The following is a 27,950-nucleotide window of genomic DNA, read 5'->3' as shown; positions in this document are numbered from 1 at the left end:
TAAAGCGCGCATCAGTTCAACGGAGAGCTTCGTAAATCGACGGACCGTGTAAACAAGATGCATTGACAACACGTGTTTTTGCTGCGGAGCTCCGTAATGTGATAGAATATGCGGAATGCGATGACGTAGAGAACGTGAGCGCGCTTAACCGTCGGGAATTTCTCGGCGAGCTCGGCTAGTGGTTACAAGAAACACATTGGTGGCACGCCCTTTTAATCCGTAGTGATTCACATTTTCTTCGTCGCAGGCATGAGTACGATATCTACGTCATCGACTGTGATTGTGGACAAACCCTGCTTCACATCACGGCCGAACTCGGTCGACCAGCGTGTTTTGACCCGAATCGCCCAGCGTGAATTCATGGGAGGTCTATAAAGTTGTTAGCCCGAGCATTGAACAATGAATAGTCCCCAGTTGCCGACCATAATACCAGATCCAGACCATATAAGAGCACAACCGATATGAAAGACGACGACGACGGGATCAAGGATATAATTAACCAGTGCAAGACTAAACATTATGGCAGCGTAGAGCGGGATCCTCGGTCTTGACCCTTGGCCATGCTCGCTTGTCGTAGGATTGCGGAAATCGAGCGGCTTTGCGCTTGGAACTGGAGTTAGATGCTTTCTGGAAGCCCTTGGGAGTTGGCGAGACAGCTCATACAGGTTGATTTGATTGGGATTGCAAATAGCCAGATGCTTCAGTTGCGGGGCGATGGAGCACAGGAGGCTCCGCCCACCAATATTATGACTCGCGAGTAATTGTCTTTCACTTCATAACAAAAGGGTGGCGTGGACAGCTATTTCGCCTATCTCTTGAACTCGATCAAAGAGAGCACATCTTTCCAAAAAAAAAATCGCATACCCAGGGTTTCCGTTACATTGGTAACCCTGTGCTCTGCGATCAACTTTGACATGCGGCCCAGGGAATGCATTGTATGAGTATTCGAAAGAATGTCGAGGTTCCGTGTCGATGTCACTGACGAGTTCTGGTAAGCTTGCGGCAAGTGTGCCATTCTGCCGATAATTGATTCTAGGATAACGAAGCAGCGCCATTGCGATCTTGAGACGAGCGAGCACGATCTTAGTAGCAAGTAGTTTGCGACAAGGCAGTTACTAAAATTTTGTTATGTAATCCAGCTTTTACGTTCAACTGAATGCTGCATATATATTGCCCATGACAGTGTCAGATGTTGATATGCGGTCAAGGTTCTTGATTTCTATCCCTCGTTGTTTCAACATCAAGGAGCTACCATCTGCAGCGCTTGAACGCTCTCGAGTCCAGGAGTTGATCCGACATAATACTCAGCCGCTAGATGAGCTCAAACAAACGCTTGACCCGCTATCAAGACACCTATTGAATGGCCTGGCGTATACCGTCGGCTCTGCACTAGGATCTGATCCACCAACACGAGAGGAATGCTTTACAGCATTCGGCATACCCAACAAGGCGGGGCTCACAGCTGGCGCTCGTGCATGGTCAAAGCATTCACACCGCTCCCAAGGAGAGACGCCAGGTGCAAAGGATTTGCCGGTCGAGAGAAATAACAAAGGACAGATGAAAATAAACACGGGGTGGTGGGGCAGCCCTTCCGGCTCAGTTCCCTCCATCAATGATCGTGCGCTGGCACTATTCGAACGAGTAGTGGATAATTCGACTTGGAGAAATCTCCATTGGCTGCCGCATCAAGTCTTGGTATATGAGGTACGAGTGGAAGAAGGATATGGCATGCGCTGGTCCCAGGATCGCGGTGTCCTAGAAAGCGGAGAAGTCGTTGCTGAATTACCTCCGTGGACGTTTCGAGGATTCGTAGAGCCGATGATAGAAAATGGTCACGAAGTAGGGTGGAAACATTGAATTTAAGTACCCTACGATATTATTTCCGCTACGATTGTTTACTTGTACGATGACCATGGTTTATAAACCCAAACTAGAGAAACTTTGGTAAGCTCAGTGCATTCAATGCTAGGAGCGGTGTGACACCCCCCAAACGCGTGACGACCGACGCGTGACCAAGAAATATTGTGTCACGCCTCTGCCTTTTCGGCGCTGTCTTGTCTTTGATTTCTTTCAGTCGTTAGCCTGGAGCCAAGCAGTGCACAGGTCACCGTTTCCGAGGCCCTTTTCGAGGAAACCATACTTAACTACATCCAGTACAATGACAACCTCTACTATCAACGGCGCTCGCGAGACTTCTCGATCTACCCATGCACAAGCCATCTTGGGTCCCGAGCTTTGTGGGAGGCTGTCTGAGACGAAAGTTTTACTGGTTGGGGCAGGAGGAATAGGATGCGAACTTCGTGAGTTTTTGAAGAACATATTTCCATCATATTCCGTGATTATGATATCATATGCAACAGTGAAGAATATCGTCTTGACTGGCTTCGGCCACATAACCCTTCTTGACCTAGACACCATAGACCTTTCAAACCTGAATAGGCAATTTCTGTTCAAAAAGAAAGATATCAAACACAGCAAAGCCACGGTAAGCCACTAACATGACAGATCTTGTTCCGAGGTAACATACCATCCTACCGCAAGGTAGCAGCCCAAACTGCTGGTGCTTTCAACCCCAGCGTCAACATTTATCCCATTCATGCAAACATAAAGGAAGCTCAGTTCGACATTGAATGGTTCAGTGGTTTCGATATCGTTCTGAACGCACTAGACAATCTCGGTAAAGATAAACGACGACTCAGATTCAACGTAGCTTGACAGAATCGCATTCCAGATGCGCGAAGACATGTTAATAAGATGTGCATGGCTACTGGTGTTCCTCTAGTCGAGTCTGGCACTGCCGGGTACCTTGGCCAAGTGCAACCTTTGCTCAAGGTATAGGACATTTCAGGCTGCGCGGCTTTCTTTATTGAAGAATTTATTATCTAGGATCGCACAGAATGCTTTGACTGTGTGCCAAAACCTACCCCGACGACTTTCCCAGTGTGCACGATCCGGTCTACACCGTCTCAACCTATCCATTGCATTGTCTGGGCGAAGAGCTACCTACTACCGTAAGTTTTTTAATGTGTTTTTGGTGAGCAGATGCTGTAATGTGATATTAGGCAACTATTTGGTGAGGACGAAGATGGCACAGGCGAACTCGATGAAGCGGAAAAGCAAGGAGAAAACGGTAGCTTTTGCGTCCACGAGGCTCTGATTGTATCGCTAAGGGAACATTTTACACAGCCGAAGAAATCGCCGCTTTACGCAAAGAGGCGCTCGCATATAAAGCAGTCCGGAGTGCACTCCGCTCAATGCAGACAACGGAGGATGTGGCTGAACGTGTCTTCAAGAAGGTCTTATTTTAAACCGTGTCCAAAAACTGTCTGAAGTATTGATGCCCTACAGGTTTTCCACTCGGACATCCTCAACCTGTTATCAATGTCTGACATGTGGCGCTCACGTGCAGCGCCAACGCCTCTTGATTTCCATGCTATCCAGGAAGGGAGATTTGTCATACAACGACCTTCGAATTCGAGCGCGACTACCGGGAGTGCACAGGTCATCCACTTCCAGCCAGCGAACGGTCATGCGAACGGAAAGACCCCTTCGACGTCCTCGTCATCTAGTTCATTGAATGGAGTTTCGGGACTACGAGATCAACGGGCACTCAGTTTGCACGATACCTTGGAGCTTTTCATATCAAGGTTGGCACAGGTATCATCTAATTAATTAGCTTCCTAAACGAGAGTTGTAGTACAAATCGACTTGCCGAACGGCTTCGCAAAGGTGAAGATACGATTTCTTTCGACAAAGATGATGATGATACGCTCGATTTCGTTACTGCTGCTGCAAATCTTCGTTCTGCGGCATACTACATCGATCGCAAGACACGCTGGGAAGTCAAAGGTCTGTTTCTATGTCTTTGACTCTCTTTCGCCACTCATATCTCCCTAGAAATGGCAGGAAACATTATTCCCGCAATTGCCACTACCAACGCCATCATCTCCGGCCTCATAGTTTTACAAGCAGTCCACCTCCTCCGCAAGTCATACGCACAACTTCGTAATGTCCACGTGCAGTTCAAGCCAACCAACCCTCTCAGCACAAGTACTATGTGCGCACCGAATCCTAAATGCGGCGTCTGCCGAGACACCTACACCAAAGTTTTGTGCGACCCTGCTTGTGTAACATTAGGTGAACTTGTAGACGGCATACTCGGTGATGAGAAAAGGGAGGTTAGCGTTTACGAAGACAAGCGCGTCCTCAGTGACCCCGATTGGGACGATAATCTTGACCGGACACTGGAGAGTTTGAACGTTGGGAGAGGTAAGTTCTTGACGATCGTGGATGAAGATGAGGAGTGGGGTACGATTGTAGTCGCACTGAGTGTACTACCGTAAGTGACATGGATTTTCTGCTGAGCCTTTGGTTAACATGCGCCGCAGACCTAATCATCCTTCTGATGGTCCAGCGTACATACTTCCGTCGCCACTGCCTTCGCCTCCTCGCCTCGAGAAGCGGCAGTTGACCCCCCCTCCTGCACCATCTCGCAAACGGTCTGCTCCAGATGACGAGATTGCGGAAGTCGAGCCATCTGCCAAACGCGCGAAGAAGGATACGAATGGCGCACCAGCAATACCGGATATTGCGAGTCCCAGCAAGAGGAGGAGGTTAGAGGAGGACGGGCTGCTCATGTTAAGTGGCAAGGATGACAAGATAGACGACGACGTGATTGAAATTGATTGAGACTCATTTTTGCCACGTTTTTCTTCCTTTGCTTACATTATTGCATGTCTAAGTATTTCAGTTGCAGACATCGAGGTGAGCGTAGTTTTACTCGGAAGTACGGCGTTGCTGACATGCGGTGTGACAGCTATTCGAATGATCATCGTCAACTACAGTGTGCACACTCTGGAGCGATAGTCTCCAACTGTTTTGAATTTATGTCCTTTGTTGAGGTTCACGCCACTTTGGCTATACGATTGACTATCAAGACGATGCAGATACACCGTTTCTTCCCTGCTTCCGACGAAGTCCTTCACTTGAAGCTGTTGCTATCTTGCAAGTACACTCAGACCAGAGTACCCTGGAACACCGCGTCGACTTTTCTAATGAGTTGTGCACGTTAGGTATCGAACCGGTGAGATGTGGAAACACGGTAAGTTGACGGATCAAAAGCTGATCCGTGATAGTTCTCGAAAGTGACCAGCACAGTCCTCTGCACTCTGCACTCTGTTCTTGTATTTATCATGATCCATCCGTATTCTGCAGAGGCAACAAATCATGTGTAAATGCAATAACGAGACAGGTAGTCTCGGCTGTCGATGCTATATGTTCAGTCCATCTCCCTTGGTTCTTGCCAGAATGGGAACATCCTTCAAACTAGTGAGCATGTTAAGATGCCTGTGCGAAGAGTACCAACTGTTTGTGTATTACTCACTGGTCTGAGGTCTCTGTGGATAGCTCGTAGGATGCTCAAACTTCACCGTGCGTTGGCACCGTCATTATTAGGACTCGGCGAAATCTATAGAGGCTCAAATGGACAGAGCCCGAAGGGGTCAAATTCACCTCCTCGAACTTTCAAGGTTTAAAAACTAATTAGGTCCCGGTACAATATTCCGAGTCTACTTCAGCTGGTATCCAATTGTGAGAAGGGAGCCTCTTATCCGACAATCACTCTCAAATCAACCTAACATCGAAATTCTACCATGGGAGATTATTTCACACGCAAGTCAGTTTCCATCACCGACACACATGCTTGAGTAGGATTATTAATGATTGCCCAACATCCTCTAAGATACTCGCACTAGCCCACACCCGTTGTGCCTTCGGCACATGTCTACATATTACATTTACAAAATACTATATACTTTTATTTTAGTTCTGAGGACAGAGGACACGGGAGAATTTTTTGGGAAGGGCAAGAGTCAACAGCAAGACACAAACAGTGAGACTGAAGTTTACCTGGGACACTGGCTTGCATCCCGCTGGCCGAGGTACGAGGCCACGGGATTGCAAGCCAGTGTCCCAGGTAAACTTCAGTCTCACTGTTTGTGTCTTGCTGTTGACTCTTGCCCTTCCCAAAAAATTCTCCCGTGTCTCTGTCCTATTTTCTGCTTTCCTATCTCCCGTTCTCCCGTTCTCCTGTTCTCCCATTCTCCCATCCTCCCGTCCTCCTCCTCCCATTTCTCCATTCTCCACCTTCCCATTCCCATGTTTACCCATTGCCCATTTTTCCTATCTTTATATTTTCGCATTTTTATGTATACAGAATTACAGTACATATATACATCATTGTTGTTTTCACATTTTTCTATTTGCTTGGTGTTCCTCCCCTTGTTGTGGCTTAACCAATTTTGGACAGTGAGGTCGTATAGTAAGGGAGAACGGTTTTTTTGAAATTGAAACTCCGATTGACTGTCATGAATGTTACCAACTGCATCTAAATTTCGATTATCAAACCCTAAGTCACCTTATCCGATAAGATTAGATTAGATAGATCCCTGATAAGATAAGATGGATAACCGATTAACGATCACTATCTTCACTTCACATCTATACTATATCAACGTCATCCATCTATATCTGTAACCCTAGACATACGAACTCATCACATCCTTAGAAGTCCTACGATTAGGCAACGGGTTACATCATAAGCATCTACATGCCTCTATGATCAAACCATAACCGAGAGTCCTTTATGAGCTATCTCTCGAAGAGTCATCATCCCTTCACATTGCAGACCTTCACTTCCCACACATGACATGTTAAGAGTTACCTCTGTCATTCACCGAACCCCTTACATTAGAACCTGTTGCACAGTCACAGCTAAACCCTTGAACCCTATCACAGAAGCGCCACTCATAGAGAAGCATGCTCATTACCGAAGACCCTGGAGAAACCCTTAGATCTGATCGCACCCGATACATCTCCAGATCCTATCTCTTATCAAGATCCTTAATCACCGCTTGAGACTTCTTGTCACAGAACTCTCTCACCCTTCTTAAATCTCTGCTTACCCTGAATAGAAGCAGTCCCTGAGAACCCTGCTTAATCACCGATACCCCTAAACCTTATGGACCCTTTCTTGTAGTTGATTGGTTGATAAGACGCCCTGAACCCTAGGCGCAATGTTATGATCTTATATAGATATATCACTACCTTTCATACTCAGATATCTCCGCTTAGAGAGTAGTATATAGTTTAGGTTGTAGTCAGTAGTACTCCTTAGACTTAACCTCTTCGTTCTTACGTCATCGTAGGCCTAGACGTTCCCTCTCAAATCTATCCTTGCTTTATCCTCTTCAGACGAGTCCTGTGGTGTGATACAATCTCCAGACACCTACTAGTTAGGTTAAGGGATGTTGGTCATAACATTGACAGAACCACGCGAAATTTCTAAATCGAGGTTAAGCGAGCTAAGCGTTCCCATGTGGCCTTTAGCGAGCTACGCGTCTCCCACACACAGCCACAAAACCGGTCTCCCATAATATTATGACTAGCCCAAGCCCGTTGTGCCTTCGGCACAGGAAGCAAGCAGAGCACTTCGTGCTCTGCTGGAGGCACCTTTGGTGCCTTGTCTCACTGTGTCTACATATTATTTAATTATAACAAATCAATAATTTCTTACATTATATAGTTTTGTTTTAGTTATGGGATGTTGCACAAACAGTTTGACTGAAGGTTACCTGGGACACTGGCTTGCGATCCCATGGCCTCATGCCTCGGCCAGCGGGATGCAAGCCAGTGTCCCAGGTAACCTTCAGTCAAACTGTTTGTGTCATGCTATTGACTCATACACTTCCTCCCAATTATTTGATTTCCTATCTCCCATGTCCTGTGTCCCGTGTCCTGTGTCCCATGTCCCATGGTTCTGTGTCCCACTGTCCCACTGTCCTGTTGTCCTGTTGTCCTGTTGTTTGTCCCGTTGTCCCGTGTCCCATTGTCCTGTTGTCCTGTTGTCCTGTTGTCCCATGTCCCATTGTCCCGTGTCCCACTGTCCCATTGTCCCATGTCCTATTGTCCCATGTCCTGTGTCCTGTGTCCCGTGTCCCATGTCCCGTGTCCCGTTGTTCCATGTCCCATTGTTCCATGACCCATGTCCCATGTCCATTGTCCCATGTCCTGTTGTCCTGTCCTCCCATCTCCCATCCTCCCATTGTCCTCCTGTTGTCCTCCCATCCTGTTGTCCTCCTGTTGTCCTGTCCTCTCATCCTCCCATTCTCCCCACATTCTCCCATTGTTCTCCAGTCCTGCTGTTGCCTACCATTTCTCCATTCTCCATCTTTCCATTCTCCTGTTTACCCATTGCCAATTTTTGCCATTTTTATATTTTCGCATTTTTCACATTTTTCTACTGGCTTGGTATTCTCTTTTCTCTTTTCCCCAAAAAAATCCCAAAATCCCTTTGTCCTTCAATTTTTACTATTTATCATCATGTATCACAGTTACAGTACACATAAAATCATTGTTGTTGTGCAAAATGGAGGGCCAGTGAGCACCTGCCAATCCCATCTTTCTATTTTCGCATTTTCGCATTTTTCACATTTTTCTATTTGCTTGGTGCATCCCATTGTGGCTCAATTTTTACAAATTCCCAATTTTGGACAGTGAGCTCGTATAGTAGGGGACAATGGTTTTCGGAAATTCAAACTCCGGTTGACAGAACCACGTGGGATGCTTTTTTCAGCCACCTTAGCGAAATAACCGTATCTAACCTTCGCCAGCTGACGCTGGCGAGGCCTACCGACACCATGTGCGCTACGCGGAATACCCGTCTCCCACCCCTTCCCCCATACCGTTCTCCCTTACTTTTTAGATACGAAATGAGGCAATAAAACGTCCTGACGAGGTGATTGTTATGCTTCAGGTATAACTTTGTGAATATATATGTAGGATCTATGGGATCTGGATGATTATGTTCCTGCATGGTTACAAATTACCACTATTTCATCTCTCGCAGCTGCAACACTTTTCATTCTACTTACATCATCTATAAGTAGTCTACATATGCCTGAATTTTTTTGAAGTGAGTCGAGCAGCGCGTTGAGGTGTTTTGCATATTACATGCCAGTTGCAGATTACCCAGAATGATAGTATCTGTGAGCGGTTTAACCTAAGCGATGCAAACTTCGTGGGTGCATATGTATGCTAGCGTACGTACTCTACTTCGAAGTCAATCCCAAGATGACTCCTATAGGCTGCGGGCACGAGATGCCACACGAAAGAAACGGCTGAATGCCGCGAAATTCTAGGGGGACAGGGGACTTGTGATAGATCTTTAGAAGTATGAGGATTAATCATTCCGCGGTGAAAGTGAGTCGTTGCATTGAACTATGCATGCACTTCCCTTCATTCGTATAAGACGGTAGCGCATGAGCCATATACAGATAACAGTGTGACGTTGCATATTGCATCGTGGAAGCGCAACCGCAATATTGTAAAAGTTACATGCCATCGTATGGTATCACAGCCTGTACTCAGATATCGTAAAGTCCTCACTATCTTGCAGTCCACTCATCACAGTGAGGCCTCACACATGAAGCAGTGGTAGGAAGGAGCATGCACTTTCTAGATCTCAGGACTTATATATCTGGTTAAAAGATTTACAACATGTCAACATAAGTTTTACATATCACACTTAGATCGAAAGATGACTTCACAAGACTCTGTCCAAGTACGCTGCACTGTCTCCAAGTCAGTGGGAAAATGATTGCCAAAGAGAGTAATATCATACCTGCTTGAACTTGGGTGATTAAGGGGGTCTCGCACCAACACTCAAGGTGCCCGGAGTGGTGACCTGAACTGCCTCCAACTTGTTCATTTCCTCCATCCATTTCAGCAACCTGGGCGAAAGCAACTCGCCCTCCGGGGTTGCTTTCAGGTCTGCAAGAAGCGGGAACAAAAAGAAGTCCGCCCAGCTCAGCTTGCTTCCGAACACATAGCCATCGTCTGCCATTAGTTCTTCCATTTGATGAAGAAATTTCTGAAGATGCTCCACGCCTGGTTTGATTTGTTCGCGAATCTCAGAATCTGTAAGGTTGCCTGCGTCGGTGGCAGCTACGCGGGGTTTCACGACCCCTTTCTCAACGGCAGGGAGACCTAGGCATAAAATCAGTCGTTATCAACACCGCATGTCTGACTGAAATTTAAAGTTTACCATGTGCACTAGCAAGACTAACAAACTCCCACATCTGTTCCTCGATGAGGGCCTTCCCATGGCCCGGGGTGATGAGCAGGCTAGGTTCTGGTGCGACCCTGTCAATGAAGCGCGCGATCGCTGGGCTCTCGCGCAGTTTCAGATTGACTGGTTTGCCATCAATTTCGTGGATGACTAGTGTGGGTAGAAATCCGAACGGATGGTTGTCATAGGCTGTGTCTGAATGTGGAACACATCTAACTTGATTGAAGGGTAATCCCTTGTAAGTCAATGCGAGTGTGATAGATCGGGTGAAGGTGCTGAATGGCGTCCCGATGATAGTGTAGGGAGATGTGGTCATGGTTGGTGTTGATGAGGCCGGTAGCACTACTTAGCTGGCTTTTAACTTGAATCGTCCCCATAAAGGACGGCTAGTAAGCAGAAGCTTGGCTCGGACATGATCAGGAGGCCTGATGATGGTGACAAAGCTAACTCTGGAGACTAAAATTATTCACGACCTGGAAAACAAACAAAAATCTTCCTTGGGGCTGAAACACGAAGACGCCTAGCGCTCGAAGACCGTTACACGTGTATTACTCTGGTTCAATAAGAGCAAGATCACATTCGATGTCGGAACTATGTAGAAACGACAATCGTTGGGAAGCGCCTCGCTGGAATGTTTTAATCTCCGATGAACTCTTCCCCAGCAATCCCGCTGAGCGAGGGTAGTTTGTATTAAAGCATCATATCACGGAGTATTACTGGTCGATATAAACTGGAAGCACAGACTCATTATTGAGTAGAACTACTACAGACGCTCAGCGCCCAGAATCTACTTACATATTAGTGGTACAGCTCAAATGATAAGTTAGACATGCAATCAATCTGATCAGTCGTGACTGGAGGTTTGATAGTAATATCATTGAGATTCGTTTAATGATACAAAATGCTTATGCAATTTACAAGGGTGAAGATCACAATGCTAAAAGTGCGTATGAAGAATGCAAGTGATGCGATATAAATGAAGAATAATGATAATGTCGTGTTCCAGTGAAGATGTAATTCTGATGCCAATGATAATGCAATGTATGTGACAACGAAATAAAGGATAAAAAGTGAATGATTCAATAAACGTGGTGTCCGCTCGAAACCGAGGGCTGGGTCATCGGGTATGTTGTGTTGTACTGGTACATGCAGCCGTCAAAATAGCCCGAGCCATTGTTCTGCAAAAAGTCTTCGAATACGTCTGGTTGGGAATAGTTCAGATTGTTTCCGGGCGGGTACGAAAAGTTAGCATCGGGACGGGCTGGTACTGGAAGTCGACATCGGAGATCAGCTCCGGCTCATACTGCGGCATGTGGAGAGTAGATTGATCGACGGGGACCGTCGCGGGCTGGAAGTGGTTGATGGTAGGGATGGGGAATGGGAGCTGAGAGGGTTGATTATAAACGGAGGAGAAGCTGTCTGCTGAGAGATTGGGGAAGAGTTGCTCCCAAGAGAACTCGGCGACATCGCACGAGAGTTGGGGGAGACTGGAGTTGCTGCTCTCAGCAGGTGAGGGTGCGCAGCTGATGAGGCCTGCGAGCTCAGGAAAGGTGAGGGCATTGACATCCGACGATGCAGGAGTCTCCTAAGTCTGCCTTCATGGGTCGAGGGGGGGAGTAAGGAGCGGCAGCGGACTGGCGAGCAGCTCTACCACCGTGGTTGCGACGGGCTTTGGGCTCGTATCCGTGCAGTTGCTTGCGGTGACGCGTCAAGCTACCTGGATCGGTGGTGGCAAACGCGCACCCAGGGTGAGGGCATATCTTGGAGCGTTCGCGGGTGTGGGTCCTGATGTGCGTCTGCACGTTGGACTTTTGGAGGGTCTTGTAATCGCAGTCAGGGAAGGGGCATGCGTGCATACTGATGAAGATAGTAAATAGGTCAGGGATCATCCGATCTGGTAAGGGGCGAGCACGTACAGGGCCTCCTTGTTTCCATCGTGTATGCGCATGTGTCTAGAAAGATCTGCCTTGCGGCTTACAGTCTTGTGGCAGACAGGGCAATCGACAGGTATCTGTGGGGAAGGTGTGATGAGTACAAGAGGGGTGAGGTAGGTAGGCTTAAAGCGTACATGAACACGGTTTGCAGCAGGCATCTTGTGATAGGGTTTGAGAGAAGAGAAGCGTTTGTGGAAGATCTGCGAGATTGAATTAAATCCCTGAAGTGGATGAATAGCGCGTGTGTTGTGGCAAATCCACACATTTTGCGCGCTTCTTTTAAAGCACCTGGCGTGCTATGGACATCGAGTACGATTGCTTTTCTGCGGCGCGCATTTCTGCCTTTAAAGGCAAAAAGCGCGAAGCAATCGTGTGCGATGGTCTGAGCATAAGGGACGAGCCACTCGGTTAACGGGAAAGGCAAAAGAGCTGGGAGAGGCCTTGATTGCCTCTCAACGCTTTTCGTTTTTATACCTTGTAAGGTAATTTTTGGTTCCCTTGTAGATTTCGGGATGAGTGGCTCAGTGCTCAGGCCATAGAACCGGGGAAGTGATACAGCATCAGAGCTGATCCACGTCGAGGGATGCCCGACAAAATTTCGGGGAACGCTGTCCAGTTGTATGCCAGTGATATTATCCAGGATAGTGCGCCGTACGTGCTAATTGTTCGTCTCCATGAACGGAACTTCAGAAGACTCGGACGACGGTGAAGAACAACAAGACCAAGTTTGTGAAACACATCGCTTACGTTATCGAGGGTTATCAACTATGAGCGCTAATCATCATACCTGAGAAGGAAGTTCAAGGAACGACTGTCTTCCGTCTATTGGGTCTGCCTACGGGAGGCTACTCTCCTCCCATGTGAGTCGTAACGGTCAATCAGCACTCAGAACGGGGGGGTTTCATTCCTGACCCCGTGCAATCTCGCTTTCTTCTGAACCCAGACCAAAATTGACAGCAGTAGTATTTATAGTGCTGCCGCAGTTTGGTCTCGATGTCCAGTTCAAGGTCCAGCCTCCAGCTAGACCGAACAGCGGGTTCACCGCGGTTCAAGCAGGTATGCCTGTTCGAACACCGATGCAAAATTTAGCTCCAACTTCGCATTTATTTGACCATTCTTAAACTTGACCTTCTACGCTACGATAGATGTCATAGGGCCAGCAAATGACTTATACCACCAGAAATATGCCACATGTGTTTTTATAACAACCGTCCGACTTTTCGTCCGTACCCTAGACAGGGCTCGGGACACTGGTGTCATCCCGCAGATCAGCTCTCTTTCGTCAGCTCAACGTGGAGCTGCACATTCAATCTAAGGCTTCTGTCCTACATGGGCAGAGATCGCAGGTCCAGGGCTCTGATGCAAACGCCGGTCAGATGAACGGACGGATTTCACGATTACATCAACGCGGTGAGTCCCATTCGCAATTCATATCTGCGTCATACTCACTCCCGTGTCAGGTTATCGAAGATTCGGAAACGACCCTGAGATTGGAATCAACCGTTTTCCAATTCCTACATTGACGATTCTGTTCTTGACACCATCAATACGTGAGAATCACCTAATCGTATTGCTAATGTATACTATTTTTACATTTGCATTCGCTCTGATAGACATCTCACGCTTCCTTTCATTCCTCTTCGTCTCTGCAAGTACCTACTGGAGATATGGCAGACACAAAGGTTTGGTTTAGTGGGTGAAAGTGAAATCTGTAAATTCGTCATGATTGCTGATATCTCGTATGCTTCAGTTACTGGCGCATCGTCAGGGTTCGGGAGATCAGTTACGGAACTATTGCTTAACAAGGGCGATAAAGTCATAGCGACCCTTCGCAACCTTGATGCTTTATCAGATCTCTCAGCACAGTTCACATCCTCCCAGCTCTTGGTCATTCAGCTTGACGTGACGAAGAGCGAGGGTGTCGCGGCTGCGTTCGCGAGAGCGAAAGAAGTTTTCGGAAGGATTGACGTTGTGTTTAATAATGCAGGTCAAAGCGTGACAGGAGAGATGGAGTCCGTGAGCGAAGAAGAGGCCCGTCAGATGTTCGACGTAAATTTCTGGGGCGCTATGTATGTGAGCAAGGAAGCGGTGAAGTTTTTCCGAGAAGTGAATAAGCCAATGGGTGGGAGACTACTGCAGGTCTCGTCAAGGTTGGGTTTGGTAGGTGGCCCTGCGAGTGGTTTCTATAGTGCATCGTGAGTGTTCCTGGTAATGTGGCGTGCTGTGTCATGATCTCATGGCATTGCGCTAGAAAATTTGGTAGGTATACTCGATGTTTTTGAGGGCGGAGGTGCTTACCCAATTTATTTAGCACTGGAAGGTCTGAGCGAGTCCTTGGCAAAAGAGCTCGATCCTGCGTGGAACATAAAGGTAAGCTGGGATGGTTGATTTTTAACGACTTACCAACCATTTGTTTTCCAAAGGTCACAATAATTGAGCCAGGTCCATTCCGCACCAAGATATTCAAAGAGAACCAACGCGTAACTTCCCAGCACCCTGCTTACGCCAATCCCACCTTGCCCAGCTCCCAGGTTCGGCAATTCATCGCCTCGGACAAGGTCGATGGAGATGCGGACAAGGCAGCGGTGGCCATCGAGAAATTGACTCACCTTCATGATGTTCCTATGCGTCTGCCACTGCACAGAAAGGTCATCGCTTCAGCAAGGGAGAAAATTGAGAGCTTGACTGGGGATGTGAATAAATTTGAAACTTGGTCTGAAGATCTTTACCTGTAAATGCAGAGTGTAGCATATGTGTCATCATTCATGTTTCGTACACATTTACGGACCAATTATGGTCAATTCCCTCTGCAGAATATCACGGTCAGACCTTTGAATAAAGCTGACCGCCAACATGGGAAAGGTGAACCAATTCTTGTTTTCATTTGAGGCAGAGTCAGGACATAGACTCGACGATGACCGGTCCGACTACCACGGCAGTTTCAGGACTTTTCATGACATTAACGAGCAGTTGGTCACTGATTGACTGGTTACGGATGCACCAGTGGCCTCCCTTACACGCTCCTGGACCTCCTGTTGTCTTGGACTAGTACCGGTTTTTCAGATTGTTCAACTTGGTGCTCGTCTGCCTTAGGACTGAAATTATATGCTCAACTAGGCTCAGCTCCATGCAGTCCGCAGCTCTGATGCGGTACCTCCGCCGGCGCCGCTAATTATAGACCAGCAATTCAAATTGCAAAACCTTCTTGATCAGGTCCTCTGACGGTTCAAAGCTCGAGCGGTCACTCAAGCGCCGGCTACAAAACCACGAAGAGGAGGGCGCTGATGACGAGAGAGACGAAGATACCAAGTTCCGCCGCAATAAACCGAGGAAGGACAGAAAAATTATCTCGAGCACCAGGAGAGTTGACGACACAAAGGACAACCCAGGATGGGATCCAGGTACGCACCAATTATGTAGATATAAGTGATTATATACTGAGGGAAAGCGGAGGCTCGGAACACCACTTGCGATAGTGCAATTCGCAACCTTCCGTATTGTCACATCCGAAATGGGGAAGCTAAGTACGAGATTCCCGCAGCGAAAATAGCTTAAAGCAGCGTTATCGGCGGGTGGTGGGGTTTTTTTCATGTTGGGCAGGAACAGCCGTCACCTAGGAATTGATTCGTTTCCTTACAGTTACATTTATAAAACGGTGACGTACCTAGCGAGATTTACTGGAAGATTGTGAGTCGTTTCCAATACTCTCCGAGCAAGCCCCATACGTGAAGCCCAGATCGTTCACAGAAGATAAGCATACATGCACGATTTGTTCCAACCTACGCGGAAGAATAAGACGGGATGCAAACGATTCCAGGATGTTATTCAGTGTGACCACACGGGGCTACGTGCATGCGCGAGCTCTGGTACGTCGAGCTTTCGATTGAATCACAACTTACAAACTGTGCGCTCACATGTCTGGATCCGGAATGGCGATGCGCACGATGATATGATAGTCAAATGTGGCTGGGCACATTGAGTCTACGGAACGAACCAACTGCCAATGTCAAGAACTTCATACACAAAAGATAAGATAAGCCAACACCATTAATACTATCACGAACTCGATGAATGTTGAAATGGAAATATGAGGTATCACTCCGTTCGCGGCCCCAACACGAGTCAAACTTTCACCTGGGCGAGCTACCAGATCATCGCTCGATTCGCCACTTATCTGGTTCTATCCTATATTTCTTGAGTATCACTTACGTTTAGTGAGTTGCGACATACCATTCCTGCAGCATCATTCTGGTTATCGAGGTCTTGAGATGACTATATTTAGTCAGTTAAGTGACACCTTCTATTTGGTGGAAGATCCCGACTTACCGAACTTGCATCGGGCCGCGGTATATTATTGGTAAAGGCTGAGTTTGGTTGCCCTTGTGACTGCGCACCCTGGCGGTCAGTGTTTCCTGACGGCACCTGATCACCTGCGCCACGTCGTGATCTGGCACTGGAACTGATGTTGAGATTGAAAACATGTTTCAATATCTTTTCCAGTTCCTCGTCATCTACATCAGCGGAAGTCGGGCTGCGACATCCCTGTGCCACTGCACTCATCAGTGCACGCTCGCGAGCCTGATGTATACCGAGGATAGTGGGCAATCCGACCTTCTCACCCTCCTCGATCGACATCCGGCCCTCCCGCGTGCAAAGATGCTTGTATTCACGCAAAAGCAGCGAATTATCAAGCTCGTACTTGTTATAAATGGCGATCTTCTCCACGGGGTCCATCTCGAGATTCTGGAGCTGGTCGACAGCCAGCTCCTTCATTCTCAGAAACTTCCACCTCGTGGAGAGCTCGAGTATGACGAGCCAGTGCTCTGACGTTTTATTGTCCAGTCTGTACTTCCTGTGACCTCAAGTCAATGACGATGTCTGCAGGAGAATGAATTTCCTGGGAGCTTACGGGCTATACCAGACCCAGAGGAGCTTCGCGAAGTCGGCACTTGTTACTCCTTCGACCAGAAACGCGTTGTCATCAGATATTCCATCCTGGGGAGCATGTGCAAATTTCTCGATGAAAAACTGGGATTCGCGCTCAAAGAATAGCCTATGAACACAAAAGAGTGTGTTCTCCACCTGTGCACATGTGGCGGTCAGGGCGCGTGAGATGCAAGAAAGATATCGCAACGTACCAGGAAGATGATGTTGCCATCTCGAAGATAATATTCTGGATGATGCTCAATACCGTTCTGAGAGTCGTCCGCCATGAGATATGGATTCAGAGGATGGGTGGTAATAGTTGGAATTTGGGAGGGCTGTCAGAGGCTACCATAGTTATATGGTACGAATCTGGCCAGCGCTTTAAGGCTAAAACAGTCCCTCCTAATGCTCAAGAATGGCACGCCCAATCGCGGACACAGTGGCGCCATCCTAGCATTTAGAAGCCTCGGGTCCATTGAGTCGGTCAGGTGAAGGTGGGAAGCCCCTGGAAAGCGATGTCTTCATCGAGGTGACTCAACGACGACACAGCTTTGTTTCCATATACAGTGCGCACGACGCCTACAAAGCGAACCTTGATAACATATTCTAGACACAGCTGAACACGTAATCCTAGGATGCACCGCAGCTGTGGGTACAACTTCTGGGACTATCTAGCCCATTCTGTCGTTCTGTGGGCGATGTGCACCAAGCTAGAGCGGCTGCCTTGAAAGAATGCGCTGGCCGCTAGCGCCCAATCCCCAGATGGATTTGAGTCAGCATGTGTCGCATTCCAAGAGGATAATAAGAATGGCGTGCTTACCCGGCGCGGTTGTATGAGGCTTTTTTATCCTATCATCATACGAGTAGCCACAGCATGAAATGATGCGCCACACAAATAACAGTCCGGTCACACGTCCACAGGCTTACGATGCCGACGAAATACATTTGCAGCACTCTCCCCCAGACCACGGCACTGCATGAGTCGTAAAATTAAACAATCTGAATATCATTTAAGTCATCGCATTCTGCTCTCTAAGAAACACTTCGAGAACACACTTTCTCGAATCTCGACAAGATTCACCACTGACACACCGACTTTCTCGTTTTCTCTGCAGCTCACTGTGTGAAGGTCAAAGAGAACATGTGGCAAGAGGCTCTCTGAACACTGATCGTAGACCCATCTGCTGTTCGTCTTACCAGAGTAACAGTCCGGAGCACGATATTCCCGGGCAACGCATATCAAGGATGTGAACCTTAGCTTCCCGAACAAAGCGAAGAGTACCAGCGAGTCAGAACTTGTTGAGATGAACAAATGTTTTGCTCCGATGATAGTGCCTGTACATGCCCTCATTCCTTGGTTTTCCTCTGGTGCTTCGACGGGCCGCCCAAACATTCCAATTCACACGACTGTTCCAGTCAACCGCGCCGATGCGCCGATTCAAATGCTCACGCACACAAGCACGAGCAGCGAAGCGCTAAAATAACAATGAAGTGCCTGGAATACTGGCGTGACATTACTAGTGTCGCTGTGAGAGTACTGTGATTAATTGGGCGCGTCAGCCAAATCGACATCGGAACTCCGAGGAATGACTTGTAATGCCAAGGGTCGGTTTCACAGGTCCTGATACGCCATTGCACTTGTCTTCTAGCACCTACCAGTGTTGCAACAATTGGGGAGAAGTGCGACCGTGCCTGCTACTAAAGAGATACTTGGCGCCCACGTACACACCTGGTTAACGGGGCACGTTCCCACTGCAGTCCGGGTTGAACAGGAAGCCCCAGAAGAATTGATGTGTTGACAATGACACCAGAGAGTTCTTTTTTTTCGGTCCCCAACGACAGCGGGGATTGAGGTTGGTACGCGTCAAGGAGCACCCCGTACTTCACCTAATATTGTATAGAGCAGCACTGCGGGAGGACTGATACCAACCAGCGACAGAAGGTATAAATTAATATGTAGGTTGTTCATATCAACAATCATTGGCCTGAATTTAGCTTGAATTCAGATCACAAAAGAAACAACAGGTAAACCTACTACATTGTATCCGTCATGATGTACTACGACATTCAATTCGTTTCATCCGGTCTGAGCCCCTTTGAATGCGTATTTGAATCGACATGAGGCCAAAAATTTGTTGGAGGTGAAGACGAAGCAAGTGAGCAGTGAGCACATCAACAACAGTCAAGGCACTCGGCATCTGCCGCAGCTGAACATTTTGTTCAATTGCTACCACATCTCGCCGGCGTATCCTACATTCACGGTGTTCAAGCTAAGGGAGCTGTCAGGTAAGTTTCATGCTATGTATTCCCCGTGTAGTACATTTCACAATCTCGCATCGCCGAACCTCATGTAGTGACCAGTCGCTCAGTCTTAAACCAGTCACTGCCCAAGCGGATTCAGCTGCTGCAGTTTCGAACCATAATGGTAAACTAGTTGCATGCGCCTCTCTGTCGACAGGCATCCTGTAATAGGCGTACGTCCTATGTCCGCGTATATGCTGCCTGTCAACAGAATATCGAGTCGACACTCGCCCACTACGGGTTGAGACTAAGTTGAGGTTAGGCAAGAGCTTGTCGCTCACCCGCTGCGGGTCCAGTTTATCTTCTTCACTATGTTTTTTGCGATTCTGATGCGTCGATTTTCATCCCCACATTTTCATTGCAGCTTGTCGCTCCAGTATCCTGTAGTGTTGATAATTCCATTTTGCCCTCGACTGCACTGCAATCCGCATGGTTATCCTACTTCCCGAACTTGTGCTTGTTTGCAACTCAATATTCCCGCCTGCTCCGCCAATTCAACGCGCAATTCATATTTGCCATGTGACCAAGTCTGATCATGTGGTCGTTCCAATGGCGTCATCTCGTCTTCTTCAGCATTTGTAACCATCCCTACCATTGCATTTTCCACTCACAATGACTACTCTCAATGGCTGGCACAAAGGTGAACTCGCACTTCAGCAGAAACTAGGATTCCATGAAGCCGTATCCCAAACCTGGACCGAAATTGACGGAGAGATGCCTGAGCAGCACCGAATCTTCTACTCGACACGCCTCCCATTTATTCCTGTCACCACTCTCGACTCGATGGGTCGTCCTTGGTCTTCAGTACTTGCAGGTCCAAATGGAGAGATCGGGTGGGCTTCTAGCGAGACCTATGACCAATTGTCGATGCGGGCAGAGGTCTGGGACGGTGATCCGCTCAAGGCGAATGTAGGCTATCATGCTGAGAGTGCAAATGAGATGCCGAGAGAGATGTTGATTGCTGGTATCGGCGTAGAGTTCTCCACGAGGCGCAGGAACAAGTTCGCAGGGTCGGTCAGCTCTATTGAACAGCAAGGGACTTTGTTCAATATACGTACAACTGTTAACGAAGCTTTTGGGTACGTTGGATTCCTCGAACGTGCCTTTGGTTATGTGCTGACTCTCCACAGAAACTGCCCGAAATATATCACGATCCGCAATCTTGTTCCATTTCCACATGCGAAACCTCGAGTTACTCATCAAGAAATCAACCTATCCCCAACTGGCCGTCTCCCCTTAGATCTCATCTCCTTCGTCCTTTCATCCGACACCACATTTCTAGGTTCATCATACTCGGCCTCTGGGGAAGATGCCCCGAGGTTTCCATCTCACCTCGGCATGAATCATCGCGGCGGGAGACCTGGTTTTGTTCGCGTACGCAACGACGGGCGTACTCTCGTCTTGCCTGATTACTCAGGTAAGTACTGTGTTGTGTTCACATGCTTAATTGATTACAAATTCTCTATAAATACCCAGGCAACCGATTAATGTCATCGCTCGGAAATATCGAAGTAACACCTCTTGCTTCTCTGACATTCCCATCATTCACGGACGGCTCACTCTTATATGTTACCGGCGTCGCTCATAACCTCGTTGGCGCTCCTGCTCAAGAAATCATGCCTTCACAGAATGCCCTCACTACGATTGAAATAACGGGTTACATTTTTATCGAGGACGCATTGCCCGTCCGTCAACACGAAGGCACAGAGCCGCAAAGGAGTATATACGCACCCCCTGTGAAGCTGCTCAAAGAAGAACAAAATTCTTCAACATACTTCAGCACCGAAGACGTCGTACACGTCGCGCTGTCCCGCATTGAACTTCACTCTTCCGATCTAGCCACATTCACATTTGAATATCCTCACAAGCTTGATATCATCCCTGGCCAAGCTGCCATCCTTGATTTCACCTCTTTTCTAGGTGCAATGCCATACAGGCACATGTCAGCCGATAACCCGAATTCATTGAACGACGATCGTATCAGGACGTGGACCATTTCGCGATGTAGCTCGTGGGCTGCTGTTGAGGATGGGGGAGGCACAGCATTTTCCTTGACAATGCGCCTGAAGCCCGGTGGGGCCGTTACTGAGGCACTATTTAACATTGCCAACAAACTCGCAGCGCTCCGCCCTGAATCTCTTGAGGACTCACGTCCGCTCGGGCTGAGTGTCAAGCTGGTCGGAATAGCAGGAGACTTCACCCTCGAGCCCCCAGGCCCTGGTGAGGGCGCTAAAGTTGCTATTGCATGCGAGGAAGAACAGGCATCTGTATGCAAGAATGCGCCAAGGAAACTCCTTTGGATAGCCGGCGGGATTGGAATAACGCCTTTCCTCGCTATGCTCTCTGGCATGTCCTCGTGCTCCACGGAGTATGAAATCACCCTTTTGTTGTCCACGCGCGAGCCAGATGTGATGCTCTCTCTTCTTTCCAATGCCGTCAAACTGGCTCCGCGCGAAATCAAATTGATCGTTCATGTCTTCTCGCGCACTGAACAATTCGAAAGCTCCTTGCCCGCTTCAGCGTCGCTTCATCGTCATTCTGGACGGATCACTTCTTCGATTCTTTCCAACTTCACAGTTGAATCTCAAGATGGTGTGTATGTTTGTGGCCCGGAAGGATTTGAGCGAGAGGTTATGCAGGGTGTGGTTGGGAAGGTGAAAAGGGAGGGGTTTGCTTACTGATGTGTAACAAGGTTAGACGTATGTATCTTGACTATACTTCATGACGTAGGGAAGTTCTCCACATGAACGTATCAACCGCACGACCAGAGATATCTTTATGCGCAATCACAATAGTGTTCAACGAGGGCCCGCCTGAATGGCGCACCATCTGCTCAGTCTACTACCTTAGAAGCACAGCAAGGCGGACGTGTCAAGCCAAGCGGTCTCGAGCTCAACAACCAACACCAAAACAGCCAGTCTCGCCCAGCCTGGGTCTGCAACCAGTCTTGCCCGGCCTGGGTCTGCAATCAGTCTTTCCCACTCTGGGTCTACAGCCATAGCCACTGTATGTGGCGTGATCTGTGACTAAGGCGAGTAAACAACATAGTTCGACTTCTGAATCGACCAGATACGCTCACTTTCACACATCGTTCAACCTCAGTGTGTCATCCATCCCTACGGGTCCTGATAAAACACCTACTTGTGAGTGATGGCCTAGACTTTAGCGGACAAATTGAGCTACCTGCAATCCTCAGGTAATAGCCTATGTCCTCGTCCACTGCTGGGACGGAATGGATACAACCCTACCAGAAATTCGAAAGATACATTGACTGCGTCCGGGGCGTCGTACACCTGCCTGACGGACAGTGGATCATCACTTGTTCGGACGACGGCTCGCTGCGGCAATGGGACTTGGAGAATGGGAAACAGATAGGGGACGATTGGAAGGACAGAGAAGGTGCAGTATGCACCATAGCGTTGTCACCAGACGGGAAGAAAGTGGTGGGCGGGAGTAAAAGGTACGACGAGGATATGGGATATTGATAGATGTCCTCGGTAAATGGACAGGACACACAAAAGGTGTGTCCTCTGTTCGCTGGAGTGGAGATTGTCAAGAAATGTTGGGATCTGCAGCTGGGACTGCAATGCAGTTGAATGTGAAAAGCAGAGAGATGATCCTTGCACCAGTCGAGACCGGGTACGAATGCGTGCAGGCAACCGTATCGCCGATCTCAGAGGTCACACACGTACAGTGATGTGTCTTCTTTTTCAATCTCATTGTTCGCTCTGTCGCAAGCATGCTTACTTTGAACAGTCCAAGGACCTTTCGGAGCCTCATAGACTTCACGCCCAACTTGACTGTGGGTATGGATTAGAATGACAACACAGTCGAGACTATGATATGCGTACGTGTCTTTCCTCCCGTATCACTTTATCTGTCCGGGTATAATGGGAGTCAGAGGGGACTGTTCTGTCACCACAGTATCTGGTGGCGCGGTGACAACCACAGTGGTGTGCATGCTAGGCGCGTCATCATGTGTCAGCGTCACGGGTGTCACCAGCGGTGGTGTAGATGTTGGAAGTCGCAGAATATGTTGGCGTGGTGTCATGGGCGATGTTGTAGATGCTTGGCTGATTCGACCCTTCACTTTGTGAAGGAGCTTTAAGCAACGGCACCGCGAGGGTCCCATGAGTCTCCTTCTCCTGGTCGGTTGTCGCTAACCTCGGTCCTCGAAAAGCTCTCTCTTTTCCGCCAATGACGACTTGACAGTATCGAAACAATCGCGGGAGGACAGAGAGGATACTTTTATATGTCCGAAACACGGTCGTCCTAACTGTAAGGCTCAACCAGGAGATGAACAGGCGAATGCATCCTGCAAGTATAACATCGAGGTAAACAGAAACTTGAGAAAGTCTTATTTAGCGGCAACTTGGGTTGACTCAAGCGCTTAGTACCACGACCGGGGTCAGGTGAAAATGACGCGTTCGGCCTGCTGGTGCCGGGCGTGACGGTCTCTTCGTCCTTCCCTCCTGGAATGTCATTTTTATTCTCGGCCCACAAATGTGGCCTCCATACAAAAACCCTCTGCATTTTTCAAACTTGCTCATCCTCCTCCCCAGAAAATCGAAGAACAGCGCATCACAATCGAAGACCTCGAGGCCCTCAAGGAACTCACGGACGAACTCGAAGAGAACCATGTTCAAGTCGAGCGTGAGCTTCGAGATGATATTTTAGAGCGCGCGAAGGATCTGAGGGAGAAGGTCAGAGTAGGGTTATTAGAAGACGTAGTGGCAGACGCAGATGGGACAATCGCAAGGTTCAGAGAGGTCGTTGGAGAAATGTAGGGGTGCGTTTTCCTATCCCTTCTGCTTTCTTCTTTAGTTGTGTTTCTTCACGGCAGATGCTGATAAACTCACCAGCGAACTCGACTCCTTGCGTTCAGCGACGCAAACAGCACAACACGAGTCTACTACGGCAGCGATGATGTCGCTGAATTTGAAACTCCAATCCTCGGCGGCCAAGAACCAGGCCAGGGTAGTAGAGCTGGAGATCAAGAAACTCAAGGCGAAGGAGAGGGGAGAACTGTTAGGAATTGTGCAGTTGGGCTCCTTTTTTGTTGTTTTCTTTCTTTCACTTTATCTGTTTACGAACGCGTTATCACTCCATGATGCTTCGCTTTCCGTGCATGGTGCATTTGACGCAGCACTTGCATAACAGACTAGCAGGAGAAAGGCAAAGCTGAATGTGTCTGCAAGAACGAAGTTGTACTGCTGATAAGAACACTTCTAGTTTACTGTGAACAAGATTATCGTAGGAGATGTCAGTACATTTGCTGGCTATGTACATATGATGATTAGCGCTCAAGCTTTGATAACCTTTGATAACGTAAGCGATGTTCCATTGCTGGTGTTTCACTAACTTTGTCTTGTTGTTCTTCACCGTCTTCTAAAGATCCATTCATGCAGATGGACACGCTTTCCTGGAGAATATCACTGGCATAAAAATCTATAGGATCCCCAAATACCTTGGATTTTGTTGGACGTCCCTTGAGGTCGATGATTAACTCAGCTTCCAGTGATGGGTCTGTATCACTTCCCCGGTTCTATGGCCTGAGCACTGAGCCACTCATCCCGAAATCTACAAGGGAACCAAAAATTACCTTACAAGGTAAAAAAACGAAAAGTGTTGAGAGGCAATCAAGGCCTCTCCCAACTCTTTTGCCTTCCCCGCTAACCGAGTGGCTCGTCCCTTATGCTCAGACCATCGCACACGATTGCTTCGCGCTTTTTGCCTTTAAAGGCAGAAATGCGCGCCGCAGAAAGCAATCGTACTCGATGTCCATAGCACGCTAGGTGCTTTAAAAGAAGTCCACAAAATGTGTGGATTTGCCACAACACACACGCTATTTGTCTACTCCAGGGATTTAATCCAATCTCGCAGATCTTCCATAAACGCTTCTCTTCTCTCAAACCCTATCACAAGATGCCTGCTGCAAACCGTGTTCATGTACGCTTTAAGCCTACCTGCCTCACCCCTCTTGTACTCATCACAACTTCTCCACAGACACCTGTTGATTGCCCTGTGTGCCACAAGACTGTGAGCCGCAAGGCAGATCTTCCCAGACACATGCGCACACACGATGAAAACAAGGAGGCTCTGTAAGCGCTCGTCCCTTACCACATTAGATGATCCCTGACCTATTTACTATCTTCATCAGTATGCACGCATGCCCCTTCCCTGACTGCGATTACAAGACCCTCCAAAAGTCCAACGTGCAGACGCACATCAGGACCCACACACGCGAATGCTCCAAGAGATGCCCTCACCCTGGGTGTGCGTTTGCCACTACCGATCCGGGTACCTTGACGCGTCACCGCAAGCAATCACACGGCTACGAGCCCAAAGTCCGTCGCAATCACGGTGGTAGAGCTGCTCGCCAGTCCGCCACCGCTCCTTACCCCTCCCGTCGACCTATAAGGGCAGAGGTAGAGACTCCTGCTTTGCTGGATGTCAATGCCCTAACCTTTTCCGAGCTCGCAGGCCTCATCAGCTGCGCACCCTCACCCGCTGAGAGTAGCGACTCCAGTCTCCCCCAACTCTCGTGCGACGTCGCCGAATTCTCCTGGGAGCAACTCTTCCCCGATCTCTCAGCGGACAGCTTCTCCTCCGTTTATAATCAGCCCTCTCAGCTCCCGGTCCCCATCCCCACCTCCAACCACTTCCAGCCACCGACGGTCCCCGTCGATCTCTCCACTTTCCACATGCCGCAGTATGAGTCGGAGCTGTTCCCCGATGTCAACTTTCAGTACCAGCCCGTCCCCGATGTCAATTTTCAGTGCCAGCCCCTCTCCGATGCCAACTTTTCGTACCAGCCCGTCTCCGGAAACGATCTGAACTATTCCCAACCAGACGTACTCGAGGAGTTTTTGCAGAACAATGGCTCGGGCTACTTTGACAACTGCAGGTACCAGTACAACACCACGTACCCGATGAACCAGCCCGCGTCGACGAGCGGATACAATGTCTATTGACATCTTCACTTGATATCCTTCTTTTCGTTGTCACATACTTTGTTCATTGCATCATCATTAGCATAAGCATTACCTCTTCACTGGAACACGACATTATCATTATTCTTCATTTATATCGCATCACTTGCATCTTCATACGCACCTTTAGCATTGCGATCTTCACCCTTGCAAATTGCATAAGCATTGTACTTGTATCGTACACGAATCTGATGACCATCAACCACACCTACATGATCGCGACTCGCGACTGATCACGTGAGATTAAATAAATAAAGTACAGGTCGGGAAGCGCCATGTTCGTTATCTTCAACAACATCTGTCTTCTTTGTCCACCACTTTTCTCAGCCACTTTAATGTATTACACCTTCACCTACGCGAGAGCCCGCGACCTCAGACATCGTTGTGAGCGATATTGGAATCGATACCTATCATGTTGCGCTCAGTCACGTTGGATGTAAAAAAACGATTGGTCGGAAGATCAAAACTCGAACGTTGCGCAGGAATTTTAGCATCTATAGGACGGCCGTGCTGAGCTTCATCGATTCAAGGATAGTCATATTACGGAGAGTGTTGTTTGGGAAGTCACAACGTCCGATGAACGTGCACGTATCTAACGAGCAACGCAAAATCAAGGTCGCCCAGGAACCGGAGATTCATTCGCACCATCGTGCCACACATATCTCTTTGAGTACTTGCCACATCATGACGTTCACAGAGTCTGCGGAGATATCATGCATTTTGGCTGAACTGTTTTCGCCTAAAGTAGAGCATCTCAGCAGGAAAGTGAGCTACGCCTTTACGTTCCCACCGGAAGTTTCAGCCTATAAAACACCTGCTGCTACTATGACTTTGCTTGATTCCCTTCCACAAAATCCATTATGTTTACTTCCCGCTCAATCATATTTGTGCTACTTAGCTTCCTCGCTAGCACTGATGCGTGTGTACAGTGCCCAGCCAAAATGCAGGTCGACAGTATTAACATGTACATATTCGATACCTTTGTAGACGACAAGATCACATTTTGCATGTGCGTCGCACTCACATCTTCATTGAACAAAGTAACTGATAAGCCGGCAGTTACAATGGCAAGACTAGCGACGGATCAGCAGTGTACTGTAATTACACCGTGAGTGCTTTCTGGATATTGTGCAGTCCATTGTTCTCGGTTGACATGCTGGCAATGGCATCAGGCGAAGGGGAAGATTCAAGCTGGGAATCAATCTTGTCCGCGTGCAGCAAATGTGTTGAAGGATCGCTGCTCGTGAACGTGATGTGAAGAGGTGGGGGAGGCGGGATACAGGAGGAGCGATATTCATTTGCGGACAGCCGGGTGTACGGATTGCTCACTAATCTGCGAGTCCACCACGTAAATCACAAATGCGCCAGACATGAATACCTTGGAAACGTTAGTCTCGCAACCGCAACTGAAGATGGGGTGGCTAGGTTATCCAATGTACTTCCGGTCTTGCGGTCCAAGCGTTTTTGAACATCCTGATTAGCAGGATTTTCGTTGTGCTACCGACGAAAAAAAACCGCACCGTTGCAGAACTGGTAGCACTTTGGGACGCGAGACCTTTCGGCTGAATTGTGCATCCGATGCACACAGGAGTTAAAGGAATGACCAGAGCGACACGGGGAGATAAATGCATTCCAGTTTCATGAGAATGTGACCACTCGGACATGTTACAA

At 48.2% G+C, this 27,950-nt stretch overlaps 9 protein-coding genes across 9 annotated transcripts; 6 read left to right on the top strand and 3 right to left on the bottom strand.

Annotated features, from left to right (window-relative positions):
• The first annotated feature begins 1,151 nt into the window (after nucleotides 1–1,151).
• Nucleotides 1,152–1,950, top strand: EDB91DRAFT_1163957 (uncharacterized protein). The gene has a single exon (XM_041319915.1). It carries the CDS (start codon nucleotides 1,177–1,179, stop codon nucleotides 1,855–1,857), a length of 681 nt encoding a protein of 226 aa, XP_041171821.1. The 5' UTR covers nucleotides 1,152–1,176; the 3' UTR covers nucleotides 1,858–1,950.
• A 94-nt stretch (nucleotides 1,951–2,044) lies between these two features.
• Nucleotides 2,045–5,113, top strand: EDB91DRAFT_1208252 (uncharacterized protein). The gene is made up of 12 exons (XM_041320732.1): nucleotides 2,045–2,300; nucleotides 2,361–2,485; nucleotides 2,542–2,677; nucleotides 2,732–2,832; nucleotides 2,887–3,011; nucleotides 3,063–3,130; nucleotides 3,187–3,296; nucleotides 3,349–3,647; nucleotides 3,698–3,849; nucleotides 3,898–4,339; nucleotides 4,389–4,764; nucleotides 4,817–5,113. Exons 1-11 carry the CDS (start codon nucleotides 2,159–2,161, stop codon nucleotides 4,687–4,689), a joined length of 2,001 nt encoding a protein of 666 aa, XP_041171820.1. The 5' UTR covers nucleotides 2,045–2,158; the 3' UTR covers nucleotides 4,690–4,764; nucleotides 4,817–5,113.
• Nucleotides 5,114–9,571: 4,458 nt separating this feature from the next.
• On the bottom strand, nucleotides 9,572–10,928 carry EDB91DRAFT_891575 (uncharacterized protein). The gene is made up of 3 exons (XM_041328744.1): nucleotides 10,103–10,928; nucleotides 9,680–10,044; nucleotides 9,572–9,629 (listed from the first exon to the last, which is right to left on the bottom strand). Exons 1-2 carry the CDS (start codon nucleotides 10,440–10,442, stop codon nucleotides 9,698–9,700), a joined length of 687 nt encoding a protein of 228 aa, XP_041171819.1. The 5' UTR covers nucleotides 10,443–10,928; the 3' UTR covers nucleotides 9,572–9,629; nucleotides 9,680–9,697.
• Nucleotides 10,929–10,958: 30 nt separating this feature from the next.
• EDB91DRAFT_1163949 (uncharacterized protein) lies at nucleotides 10,959–12,554 on the bottom strand. The gene is made up of 4 exons (XM_041319914.1): nucleotides 12,195–12,554; nucleotides 12,043–12,137; nucleotides 11,691–11,983; nucleotides 10,959–11,423 (listed from the first exon to the last, which is right to left on the bottom strand). The coding sequence occupies exons 1-4, from the start codon at nucleotides 12,216–12,218 to the stop codon at nucleotides 11,206–11,208; spliced, it is 630 nt and encodes a 209-aa protein (XP_041171818.1). The 5' UTR covers nucleotides 12,219–12,554; the 3' UTR covers nucleotides 10,959–11,205.
• A 991-nt stretch (nucleotides 12,555–13,545) lies between these two features.
• EDB91DRAFT_891518 (uncharacterized protein) lies at nucleotides 13,546–14,889 on the top strand. The gene is made up of 6 exons (XM_041328743.1): nucleotides 13,546–13,610; nucleotides 13,674–13,752; nucleotides 13,811–14,255; nucleotides 14,312–14,319; nucleotides 14,372–14,430; nucleotides 14,484–14,889. Exons 2-6 carry the CDS (start codon nucleotides 13,728–13,730, stop codon nucleotides 14,793–14,795), a joined length of 849 nt encoding a protein of 282 aa, XP_041171817.1. The 5' UTR covers nucleotides 13,546–13,610; nucleotides 13,674–13,727; the 3' UTR covers nucleotides 14,796–14,889.
• A 1,449-nt stretch (nucleotides 14,890–16,338) lies between these two features.
• On the bottom strand, nucleotides 16,339–17,273 carry EDB91DRAFT_1061124 (uncharacterized protein; the record flags this gene model as incomplete). The annotated part of the gene is made up of 3 exons (XM_041314405.1): nucleotides 16,339–16,912; nucleotides 16,970–17,142; nucleotides 17,199–17,273. The coding sequence occupies 3 exons, from the start codon at nucleotides 17,271–17,273 to the stop codon at nucleotides 16,339–16,341; spliced, it is 822 nt and encodes a 273-aa protein (XP_041171816.1).
• A 2,411-nt stretch (nucleotides 17,274–19,684) lies between these two features.
• EDB91DRAFT_1163916 (uncharacterized protein) lies at nucleotides 19,685–22,109 on the top strand. The gene is made up of 3 exons (XM_041319913.1): nucleotides 19,685–20,366; nucleotides 20,418–20,704; nucleotides 20,764–22,109. The coding sequence occupies exons 1-3, from the start codon at nucleotides 19,900–19,902 to the stop codon at nucleotides 21,966–21,968; spliced, it is 1,959 nt and encodes a 652-aa protein (XP_041171815.1). The 5' UTR covers nucleotides 19,685–19,899; the 3' UTR covers nucleotides 21,969–22,109.
• Nucleotides 22,110–24,842: 2,733 nt separating this feature from the next.
• On the top strand, nucleotides 24,843–26,424 carry EDB91DRAFT_1163899 (uncharacterized protein; the record flags this gene model as incomplete). Its single annotated transcript, XM_041319912.1, has 5 exons — nucleotides 24,843–25,236; nucleotides 25,294–25,388; nucleotides 25,448–25,715; nucleotides 25,771–26,024; nucleotides 26,077–26,424. Coding segments are annotated over exons 1-5 (689 nt in total), but the record flags the coding sequence as incomplete, so codon positions are not given.
• A 608-nt stretch (nucleotides 26,425–27,032) lies between these two features.
• Nucleotides 27,033–27,662, top strand: EDB91DRAFT_1163894 (uncharacterized protein). Its single transcript, XM_041319911.1, has 3 exons — nucleotides 27,033–27,288; nucleotides 27,339–27,387; nucleotides 27,452–27,662. Exons 1-3 carry the CDS (start codon nucleotides 27,140–27,142, stop codon nucleotides 27,524–27,526), a joined length of 273 nt encoding a protein of 90 aa, XP_041171813.1. The 5' UTR covers nucleotides 27,033–27,139; the 3' UTR covers nucleotides 27,527–27,662.
• Nucleotides 27,663–27,950: the final 288 nt, after the last annotated feature.

This window comes from Suillus paluster, assembly GCF_016628075.1.
Source record: "Suillus paluster strain FC165 chromosome Unknown EDB91scaffold_94, whole genome shotgun sequence".
Lineage (NCBI taxonomy): Eukaryota > Fungi > Basidiomycota > Agaricomycetes > Boletales > Suillaceae > Suillus > Suillus paluster.
Note: the sequence above shows the minus strand (reverse complement) of the source record. Positions and strands in the feature narration are given on the sequence as shown.